Consider the following 12389-nt stretch of genomic DNA (forward strand, 5'->3'; position numbering starts at 1 on the left):
ACCGAAACTGCAATGTCTAATACACATGTTCTATCCCATTTCCCTTTTTTTTTTTTTACTTTGTATGACTTCTAGCATTATATTTATAAAAAATTAATATGACTTTTGCCATTTTTTCTCAATAAAATCCCTTTTCAGTTTTCATAAATGGGTCTTCAGTTTTCATTTTTTAACACATCTCTCTCTTCAGAACTTGATCACCGCGGCTTGTTCCATCTCTGAGGCAACGGAGGACTCCACCCCGGAAGATGCGGCTGAGAAGCTCCTCGAGGCCCGACAGGTTCTCGACGGTCGGCGTTCCGAGAGCACTGCAGCTTGGAGAGAAAGATTTAGAACCATGAAAACAAAATGGACCTCCAGATCAAGGTAATAAATTAGTTTTTGTGTGTGATATTTGTAAGATTTGTAAGCAAAAAAAGGATAGTGCATCTGAATTATAACGGGGTTTTAAAAATTTGTTTCTATATTTTTGCTTTCCTTTTATGGAAGCAATATTTTTGGGTTTTTTTAATATAAAAAATGATTAGTGAAAAGTTTACGAAAGTCTGATATGACATATTACTATGCCAAATATTCAGTGGCGTCCTTATAATTATAAACGTTTTCAACTTAGTTTACAACATCTTTCTTTAAACTTTTATATTATCCTCGTAATTGTTCCATTTTTTAAATTTTAAACTGCCTTCATAATTAAACGCGACCGTAATTAGTATTTAGTTATATTCACATCTAATAATAATTTTTATTATGAAATTTATCAGCCCCCCCCCCTCAACAATCACCGCTCCTTCATTTCTTTCACTGTATCTCTGCTGACCATAAACCATAAGCTCTTTTTGGCATGGTCTTCTTGTAGTCATTTCAGTTCATATACCTCATCTCTGTCATCTCCTATCTTCTTTATTACATTTTCTTTATCATTTTTCAAAATTATCCTGAACATCTTCCTCTCTTTTTCATTCTACTGCAGTTCTTGAGCTATTCTATTATTCGCCATATGCCCCTTCTCTATCCCTCCCTCACCTCTCCATCCCTCCCCCCCCCCCCTCTCTCTCTCTCTCTCTCTCTCTCTCTCTCTTTCTCTATTTCTCTCTCTCTCTCCCTCTCTCTCTCTCTCTCTCTCTCTCCATCTCTCTCTCTCTATTATTTCTCTCCATCTCCCTCATTCCACCGTGTCCACCGTCTTATTTTCATATTCTTCATGTCCTCGTACCTATGTTCTCATTCCCCTCTCTGTCCTTCTCCCCCTTTTCCCTCTCCCTCTCCTCCTCCCGTCTCCTCCTCCTCTTCCTCCATCTTTAGACCTTGGCCGATCCAATCAAGCTGATCACAGAGAGCATGGATGCTATCCAGTCCCCAAAGGTCCTGGCCCAGAACCTCAGACAAGCTTGGGACCAGGTCCAGGCTCAGAATGACGAACTTGAACTAAATTTGATGGTAAGGCTATGTCAATTTTTAATTCAGGTCAATTTTACTCTTTGCACATCCGATAAACAGAGAACAAATAAACCTGAATTACAAAAATAGTGAAAATGTAAAGAAACTCGATAATAAAAAGCATTATACCAAATTGCAATCGCCAACACAACAATTTGTTAGTGAAATTCATTCAAATGTCAGCTTAAGTCTATTTGCCTGTTTAATGAAAGAAACAAAAATCATAATAAAACAATAATTGCACGAGCCGTCTCTAAAATTATTAGTGATTAATTTGAGAGTGTACAATCGCCATTGAGTTTACTTATCATTAATTTTTTATTGCGCAAGCTTATCCCTTCATCAGCAAAACGTTCACTGCTCCACCCATCAAAGTGTCCCTAATAGTTATATTGCTCGTTACTTATCTATTTCAGACGGCCACCGATCGGGTCAAACAACTTGAGTTGAGATTGGAAGCTCAAGCACAGGACGTCAAGGTAAATTAGATCAACATTGTATTGACAAACATTTGAATGAAAACAAACTTCAGTGAATAATGTTATTAATATAAAGCTTCAATAATTCCGCGAACACATGCCAGTGCTTAAACATTTTAATTTCTCACAAATCTAATAATGAAGACATAAACTAGAAAGCTTTTGTGAATTTCGGGAAGGTTCCAGATTCGCGAAAGCTTAATGCCACGAAAAAAAGATCACAACACTAATCGCGTTAGCATAATACAAACATATAAATTTATTCTTAAAATATAAATTAACTTTCATAATTAGCAACGGTCATTTTGAAATAGTATCATCGGCCTTAATGTTGTCCTTATCAGTGCCTCGCCACCGATGTCGGCGTCTGCCTCGCACCCGATATCAACCACTCTGATGTCGTCGTCGAGCTCAGGTGTTCTTTCGACGACCTCCAGAAGGAGATCGCGGCAAAAGAAGAGCAGATCGAGGTAATAAAACGGAAAAATAATTTAAACATTAAGAAAGTTGAGCAAACTTATTTCTATTAACCAACAGTTGTTTGAATGCTGATATTAAAGGTCTACGCCTACAATATGATGATAGAGAATAATATTGTATTATACTACACATATTATCAAAATATAACCTGATATCAATGATGACATAGATAGTATAAGTGGAAGATATATAAGACGAGGGGGACTTGGAAGATAAAAAGAATTTAGGAAACAACCAATGGTGAGAAGAAAGTCGAAGACGACAGAGATGTAAAGGAAAGGGCAGACGTTTACAATTTTAATTGCGTAGACAGTATTTTTTTTAATAATATCAAACATTAAACATGCAGTCTCGCAAGTCATCTAATTCAATACGAAGTAGAATCCAAAATAAAATGCATTGAGGATAAATATGTAGCAAATGGGCAAGTTTTGACGGATTATTTTGAAACATTAAAGGATCTTCTGCTCAAGCTGAAGGCTCTGACGTCATCCCTGGATGACCTCCAACCCCTCCTTGCTGCCGAGCCCAAGAGGAAAGAGAAGAAGAGGAGCAAGAAACTGCGCCTGAAATGGTGGAAGAGGGCGCCTGAACAACAAGAGGTATGGGTCAATAATCCCCCCTCCCCCCCCCCCCCCCCCCCTCCCCGCCGCTGCAGTCCTCAGCAGTCATAATGATAATAACTAACAAATTGGAGTACTTTAATATGTATAGCTGAATTAATCTGGTGTCAGTTCGATATAAAACATGAAAATTGAATTAGGCAGTTGCCAAAGTTATAAACTTGAATTAGAAACATGAATGTTATTACAAATAAACATTTACTATTTTTTTTAACTATTATAAGCTAATCATGATTTTCTGTACACAGAGTTCAAAGATTAAAGATAATCATTTTATTGGGAGTTTCTATATATGTTCGGGATGTTCTCTTTTCGGATCGAAATGGTAGAATATCTTTAATACATTGGTCATTTTCTTATCACGTGACAGGAGTCCAACAGTTATCTTGAGAAGTTGAAGGAAGGTCTCATCAAACAGAAGACAACCATGAGGTAAGTTCATTTTGAGTTTTATTTGCCTTGCTTTAGATAAAATATGGGGAATTATTATGTTAGCAAAATCATGTTTATAATAATCATTGTTCAAGATCTTTTCCCATTTCGTTCAATGCAATATTTCTATTTTATATGCCCCCTCCCTCTCTCTCTCTCTCTCTCTCCTATCCTTCCTCTTCTTCCTTTAATAATTCAGTTATTCCATACTCTTTAACCCGGCCTTTTTCATATTCCCATCTCCCTTAAAACTCTTCATCACACTTTCCCCACAACTTTGTCTACAGTCTTCTCGAGGCCAAGATGACCATACTGGCGGATCAGATGAAGAAGGAGAAAGATTGTCTGGAAAGACAGAAGGCTTCCAGGGCTGAGCTCCAAAACGACGTCAAACTCCTGCAATTTGACAACCAAAAGAAAGAGACCCTAATCCAAAGTCTCCGGGACCTTGTCGAAACGTAAGCCAATACGATAATTACTTTATTTTCTTTTAAAAATCCTCAGGTGCCTAGAATAAGATCTGTTCAAACGTCTTGCTAAGCTCTGTTAAATTGTCATTAAAAATGTATCAGGTATGACCTCACACCCGAAAGGTATCTTTCAATAAAAAGCAAATTGCTTCAAGTATATATAGGCAAGTGTTTCCCATTGAAAAAATATGCCTTCATTTTTAAGAGAAATTACAACCTGATTGGTATTCCCGTCATAGCCAAAGTTGAAGATAAATGTCAAAAAGCAAACAAAGAAACAAAACATTTCAAAGAGATTAATATTCATCTTAATTGGAAAAGTCATTATTTTTTTCATTTTCTCTTGCAATACAGCCTGCAGAAGAACTGCTTGAACAAAAACAGGGGCGCTACTCGGTTCCAAGCGAGAAACGCGGGTGATCATGCGACCATTGCCTCAATGCCAACCATCAAATGCGAGGTCCTAGATATCAATGACATCCTGCCTTTCTCAGGTAACCAGAAACCAGGTGACCTTAGCAACATGCCTGTCCTCGGCAAAGGCACCTACGGCAAAGTGTACCTTGGTCGCCATGGTGATGACCTTCGACCCATCGCCATCAAGCAGCCAATGTTGCACTCAGACTACCGCAGGGACATGCTGCAGCAAGAGAAGCTGCTGATGAATGAAAGAGCCGCGAAGGAGTCCATGGTGCAGCAATTGCTGTCAGGGTCACCCTACTTCCCCAAGATGATTGGGATGGTTACCATCGGTGATGACCTCTGCACAGTGATGGATTTCATCGGCAACAAGAAGACTGGCAGGACGTACCCTCTCTACCGAGCCCTGACGCGCCGCTTCAAGTCCAACCCAAAGCTTAGCCTGATTAACATGCTTCAGGTCTGTGAGGATATCATCAAAGGCATCATGGAGCTCCATCGGGAAGGATACCTGCATAATGACCTGAAATCAAACAACATCTTGCTGGAGACGCGAGGCCTGCGGTGGCACGCCATCATCATCGACCTCGGATTGGCCAGTGCAATGGCTTACGCCAAACAGAGGCGATTCTCCGACAAGAGAAGGGCTGAGTACAGATCGAGACAAATTTACACTCACATGGCCCCTGAAGTTGTCCTGTTTGGAAAGCGCAACTCAGTGGCCTCTGACATCTACTCTTTCGGAGTCATCCTTGAGTCCATCGCTAAGAAGATCAAGATCAGTGAGGTGGCGGAATTGGCGGAGGACTGCACCGAGCAAGATCCACTCAAGAGGCCGCACAGCATGCAGGAAATCCTCCTCCAGATGGAAGCGATCAGTGCTTCCTACTCCTGAAGAGGCTAGGGGACGGGGATGGGGATGGAAGTAGGAGTGGCCGAGGCATCACTCATTGGCCAGGACGTTGGTAACATATTCTGGATGGATCAAGAATAGCGCAAACACCACAGGTGTTTGGACCATCAAGAGACTGTCTTCATCTTGCGATCTTGCGATTACATAACAACTCATCGTGGTTGTTAGATGGTCTTCCATCCCAGAAGCCCCTACTTCATCGGCCAACTATTGGCCACAGTAAGAAGACCACAGCTGTAAGAACCATCAAGAGACTGTCTTCATCTTGCAATCATCATAAAGATGTGCCTTCACATAACAACTCATCGTGGTTGTTAGATGGTCTTCCATCCCCGAAGCCCCTACTTCATCAGCCAACTATTGGCCACAGTCGAGACAGAAACCTCCATCATCCTCAGTCTCGTAAAATAATTAAACAAAGTGGAAAATACAGAGGCTACCCTCTAAAAGCAAAATCAAGGGGAAGAAGCTGCTCCAACACTCACTTTAACTATCGTCGCATGGAAATGGTAGTTATAGCCACTATCGAACAAGATTGGTGAAAACGGAAGTTGAATTTATTGCCGCCCCATGTTACATTGACTTGGATGGAAATCGTCACTATTGCAATAAAAAAGGAAACCAATCAGCATCTTAGTCAGAAAGCTAAACGAGACTAGAAAAGGAAGGAAAGAAAGGAAAAAGAAAGAAAAGGAAATAAACAAAGAAATAAAAAAGAATTTAAAAAAATAATAAAGGAAACAAAGGAACAAAGAAAGGAAGAAAAAAAAGAATCAAAGAAACACAGAAACAAAGATAAAAGGAAATCTTTCTGATTAAAAGCAATTATTCTCCAGCGTCACTCGTCTTCCATAGTATTCGGAACTTCCTTGTACTGATCACACCGCTCTCTGAAAAGCGTCCTCTACGGTCAAATGGACGACGGGGCACAGGCACTGGTATCAGAGGTATATGACATTTCTCACAGAATAGTTAATCGAGGATACTTACGTAGCTCTATACTGATTGAAAGAGGAGTGATGAATCAAAAATACGGACCAAATCTTGAACCCGAAGAAGCTTAACATGACGCACGTATCTATAATAAAGTTTGAGAAAGTAAACACAATCCTTTATAATTCGGTGACTTAATAGCCTCTTAATTTTGTTGTCGTTTCCTCAAGGAAAATTTAGTTTAAAAAATATGAAGAAGACATAAGGTGTGAAGAAGAATACACAAAAGAAGGGTATTTCGAAGGGAAAAGCAAGAGAGGAAGAGATAGAGAAAAAAATATAAGAGAGAGAGAGCTAGATCGTAAGAGGTAGCAGTGGTGTACGCAGGATTTTTTCAAGGGGGGGGGGGGGTTAAAATCGGGTCAAAAATTTCGCAACTACTCAGCCAGCCGCTGAATAAGCGGGGGTTGGGGAGGGGGGGGGGGTAAGAGGACATTTTTTTTTTGGGGGGGGGCAGGTCCCGAAATTTGACATTTTGACCCATCGACATTCCGTTCCGTTGGGGGGGGGGGGGGGTTAAAGAAAGGTTTTTTTCCCCCCAAATACATACACAAAACATATTACACATAAAAAAAACTAGAGGGGTGGGGGGGTTAACCCCAAACCCAAACATAGAATGCCTAAAATAAATGAAATCTTTTTCTCGCATTATTTTTTATCCATTTTTTTTTTCCGACAGAAATTTTGAATGGGGTGGGGTCGCGTGGGAACATTATACTCAATTCCCTCGAGCGATACCCTTCTATCGGTTTATGACTTACCTGGGACTCAAACATTAAAATCCCAGCTGAGACTAAATCTTCTTCAAAGCGCGTTATTTTTAATCCTCTCATTTACTAGACCGGTCTCGGTGCTTGCTGTGGCTTACTATTGTAGAGTTTGTTCTAATCTGATCCGGGGTTATGGGAATTGTCATCTTGAGATGACAGCTCTGATCACTACGATTTTACTTTTTCGTTTATATCAGATGAGGACAACGTGGCGTAGCTGTTGGGGAGGGGACACGGGGATGCGTTCCTCCATGTTGATAATGATGATGAGCATGATCATATTATGATGATCAATGAAGAAATCCTTCATAGTCTTTACATAATTAATGATTTGCCATAATTCGTGTTCAAATTTTAAATCTCTGTCATAATATAGGATCTAGGTATAAGGGGATTTTCCTTCCATACATGAAAACATGTATCTGGGTACTTTGTCACATAATGAGATCGACATATCAAGAATCATAAATTCCTCAATGCACCACTTTACGCTTCAATTTTCACATTAAGTATGAAGAATATGGAATGGGTAAACCACTGAACATCCAGCTTTTGCACTCACGGATTATTTCTTGTAGTCCAACTACATGATTACAATCCTGTACTCCTAAATCACTCATGTTCTCTCTCTCTCTCTCTCTCTCTCTCTCTCCTCATTTGCATCTCAGTTCCTTTAGCCCCCCCCCCCCCCCTCCTCTCATTTTCTCTCACTAGCTGTAGTTGAGCAGCCGTTATGTAAAGTTACACCCGTCTCAGTGGCTAATTCTTTTTTGATAAAGGCCAACTGTCTATAGTGGTCACCTATACAAGTCATACGGTCACCTTCTATAGGAAGGAACATGCTGTCGAGGCCCAGTAAAGGACAGGATACTCTTGAGAAAAAAAATTTTGACCACTCAAAGAACGAATCAGGTGGAAAAAGTGGATTGAAATTTTTTTTTAAAGAAAATCGTGAAATAATGATTTTAATTAGATTTCAATACATTGACCACCATGCAGTCGGTATAATGCAATACAAAAAGATAATAAAATGTAAGACATATGAAATGACCAACTTACATATACCAATGCGCCAGTAGAGAAATAAAACGGTTCAAGGACAAATATTACCATCTGGACACCCCCCCCCCAGGACAAAGCCCCCGATAGCTCCTATTACCCCCTGGACACTCATCCCCTTTAATAGGACAATTACTCCCCGGAAAATTACCGCCTATGGCAATTACCCCCCCCCCCCCCCCCCCCCCCCCCCGATTTTTTTTTTTCTCGCTGCATGGACTAACTTAAAAGTGCCTGGAGATGGCGTACTATATATAAAGATATGACAGGTTAGGAGCACTTGGGCCCGCTTCTCGAAACCAACAAGACGGGGTCTATTCGCTATTCATAAGGACCGCTATTCATAAGGTCCGCTATTCATAAGGACCGCTATTCATAACGCGTAAATTCCCGTACTTCCGGGTCCGCTATTCATAATGGCAAAAGAGGGTCACTATTCATAATGAAATAAGGTTCGTTAATCATAAGGACCGCTATTCATAACGTGATATGAGGGTCGCTATTCATAATTCATATTAAGGGTCATTAATCATAAGGACCGCTATTCATAATATGAAATCAGGGTCGCTATTCATAATACGACGAGAGGGTCGCTATTCATAATACGAAATAAGGTTCATTACTTATAAGGGTCGCTATTCATAATACGGGAAGAGGGTCGCTATTCATAATAGGAAATGAGGGTCGCTATTCATAATAGGAGAAGAGGATCGCTATTCATAATAGGAGAAGAGGGTCGCTATTCATAATAGGAGAAGAGGGTCGCTATTCATAATAGGAAATGAGGGTCGCTATTCATAATAGGAGAAGAGGGTCGCTATTCATAATACGAAATGAGGTTCGCTATTCATAATAGGAGAAGAGGGTCGCTATTCATAATAGGAGAAGAGGGTCGCTATTCATAATAGGAAATGAGGGTCGCTATTCATAATAGAAGAAGAGGGTCGCTATTCATAATAGGAGAAGAGGGTCGCTATTCATAATAGGAGAAGAGGGTCGCTATTCATAATAGGAAAAGAGGGTCGCTATTCATAAAAGGAGAAGAGGGTCGCTATTCATAATAGGAAATGAGGGTCGCTAATCATAATAGAAGAAGAGGGTCGCTATTCATAATAGGAGAAGAGGGTCGCTATTCATAATATGAAATGAGGGTCGCTATTCATAATAGGAGTAAGGGGTCGCTATTCATATCATATATTCATTTCCCTTCAAATCCTCTTCTTTCTCTAATAATTTAATGAAACATCAAAGCTTCCACGGGAGGGGGGAAACTGAATTCAGACAATTATTAAGAGTCGAGAACGGTACAACAAATCGTCTTCTTTTTCTAATAATTAATGAAAGTTCAAAGCTTTCGCGCGTAATGGGTGGGGGAGGGGAGGGGGGGGACAGCAAGCTGCCCGAATATGAATTTTTGATATCTTTTCTCGTTTATCTTGGTGATAAATAACACTTTCACAAAAAACATATAATGCTCAAATTTTTGCTCGCTCGTTTCGCTCACAAGCAGAATTGTGAACTAGAAAATATCGGGCAAGAGGCTTTTGCCCCCCCCCCCCCTCCCAGATGAAAATGTCAAAAAAATGTATATCTTAAAAACGGGGAATGTTGATATCGGACAAGAGACGTGAAGTGAGCTTGCACCCCTTTCCAAAATTGTTCCTGCTTCTAGATACCCGTATCGTGCTTCTAATATGACCTTGTCAGTATTGGTATGTTGAGTTGAAAAAACGGTCTGCGCATTTTTCAAATTTCCGTCCCCCCCCCCCCAATTGGAAAATTCTGGATCCGCGCCGGGGCGTACTGATGGGGGGGCTCGGGGGATCGGTAGATACTGGGCTTAGGTCCAATTGTCAGGTCCAATTCCGCTCAGTAATTTGTAGGTCCATAAGTCCTAATAAAAATTACTTTCTACAAAAACATTATTGTCGTATAAACAATTACTAGTTTCTTAAATAGCAAGCTAAAATGGATAATGGGCCTGCTTGGCGTACTTAATATCTCAGTGGCGTAGCCTGGATAAGATCAGTCGGGGGCAGGGTGATGGGGCAAGATTTCCAACAAGGAGGAAAATTTACGATAGGATTACATGTGTGTTATGTTTTACTTTTTTTTCGTCACCACATGAGCGGGGGTTGGCTCTATATAATTATCAAAGATAACAGATAAAATATAGTTACTTTAAAAAAAAGAGACAACTATTCAGGGCTATATATCGCCCCCCCCCCCTACAGGACCAGGAACGTAGCCGAGGGGGGGTGTTATGAATAGCGAACCTCATTTCGTATCATGAATAGCGACCGTCTACTCCTATTATGAATAGCGACCCTCATTTCTTATTATGAATAGCAACCCTCATTTCGTATTATGAATGGCTACCCACATTTCATATTATGAATAGCGACCCTTATTTCTTATTATGAATAGCGACCCCCTACTCCTATTATGAATAGCGACCCTCTTCTCCTATTATGAATAGCGACCCTCTTCTTCTATTATGAATAGCGACCCTCATTTCCTATTATGAATAGCGACCCTCTACTCCTATTATGAATAGCGACCCTCTTCTTCTATTATGAATAGCGACCCTCTTCTCCTTTTATGAATAGCGGCCCTCTTCTCACATTATGAATAGCGACCCTCATTTCTTATTATGAATAGCGACCCTCTACTCCTATTATGAATAGCGACCCTCTTCTTCTATTATGAATAGCGATCCTCTTCTCCTATTATGAATAGCGACCCTCATTTCTTTTTATGAATAGCGACCCCCTACTCCTATTATGAATAGCGACCCTCTTCTTCTATTATGAATAGCGACCCTCTACTCCTATTATGAATAGCGACCCTCTTCTTCTATTATGAATAGCGACCCCCTTCTTCTATTATGAATAGCGACCCTCATTTCTTATTATGAATAGCGACCCTCTTCTCCTATTATGAATAGCGACCCTCTTCTTCTATTATGAATAGCGACCCTCTTCTCCTTTTATGAATAGCGACCCTCATTTCTTATTATGAATAATGACCCTTATGAATAATAACCCTTATGAATAACGACCCTCATTTTGCATTATGAATAGCGACCCTCATTTTGTATTATGAATAGCGACCCTCATTTCGTATTATGAATAGCGACCCTCTTTCTGTGTTATGTATACCGACCCTTTTGTAATATTATGAATAGGGACCCTTATGAATAACGACCCCGTTTTCCTATTATGAATAGCGACCCTCTTCTAATATTATGAATACCGACCCTCTTCTTTGATTATGAATAGCGGTCCTTATGAATAATGACCCTTATGAATAATGACCCTTTTCTCCTATTATGAAAAGCGGACCTTATGAATAGCGGTCCTTATGAATAATAGACCTTATGAATAGCGGACCTTATGAATAGCGGTCCTTATGAATAGCGAAGACAGTCATAACTTATTATAGGAGGCGCGATAGCTCAGTTGGTAGAGCAGTGGTCTCGTAATCCGGTGACCCGGGTTCGTTCGCAAGGCGATGCGCTATTTCCCTTTGGTAAGGTATTAATCCTCATTACCAGGTCCTTCGGAGAGGACCTAAAGCCGTCGGCCGTCTGGTTGCTTACTAACAAGCATTTATGTTTTCTTAACATTCAGGTAAAATAACCATCACTAAAGGATTGTGGGTTTGAATCCATTCGTAATTATAGGCCCATTTCCTTGATAAATGTAGATTACAAATTAGTTGCTAAAGTAATGAGCCATCAACTAAAAAAGGCAATTCATTCTTTAATTCATTCAGATCAACAGGGATTTTTAAGAAGTCGTAATATTAGTGCAAATATTCGCACTATCATAGACCTTATTGAATACTGATGCGATAGTGGTTCAATAGTTTTCTGGATTTCGAAAAAGCTTTTGAGGGGATCGAGCTCGAGCATGTATATTTATTTTAAGTCTTTAGAACATTTTGATCTTGAAGAAAATTTCATTAATTTTGTAAAAACCTTTTATAAACACAGATTCAGTTATGTTATAAATAATAGTTTTTGAATTAAGCCCTTTCCTCTGAGCCGTGGTATTTTTCGAGGGTGCCCTATTTCATCTTATTTCTTTGTTTGGGCAATTGAAATTCTAGCTTTTTCATTAAGGGTTAGTCCCGATATAAAAGGAATCAAGATAGGTGAAGTGGAGAAAAAAGTTACTTTATTTGCTGATGACACTATTTTTTTTTTGAATGGTGAAATAGATTCTTTTGTTAATTTGTTTGAATTGTTACATTATTTTGAAAGTTTTTCAGGGTGTCTAAGTCTGAGGCCATACATATTGGCAGTTAAA

The 12389-nt window shown here is 39.8% G+C and overlaps 1 protein-coding gene across 1 annotated transcript; it reads left to right on the top strand.

Annotated features, from left to right (window-relative positions):
* Positions 1 to 3446: 3446 nt before the first annotated feature.
* On the top strand, positions 3447 to 5236 carry LOC105443715 (probable receptor-like protein kinase At2g47060). The gene is made up of 3 exons (XM_030980060.1): positions 3447 to 3451; positions 3739 to 3909; positions 4276 to 5236. Exons 1-3 carry the CDS (start codon positions 3447 to 3449, stop codon positions 5234 to 5236), a joined length of 1137 nt encoding a protein of 378 aa, XP_030835920.1.
* The last annotated feature ends 7153 nt before the right edge of the window (positions 5237 to 12389 follow it).

This window comes from Strongylocentrotus purpuratus, unplaced genomic scaffold, assembly GCF_000002235.5.
Source record: "Strongylocentrotus purpuratus isolate Spur 01 unplaced genomic scaffold, Spur_5.0 spur5_scaffold_10, whole genome shotgun sequence".
Lineage (NCBI taxonomy): Eukaryota > Metazoa > Echinodermata > Echinoidea > Camarodonta > Strongylocentrotidae > Strongylocentrotus > Strongylocentrotus purpuratus.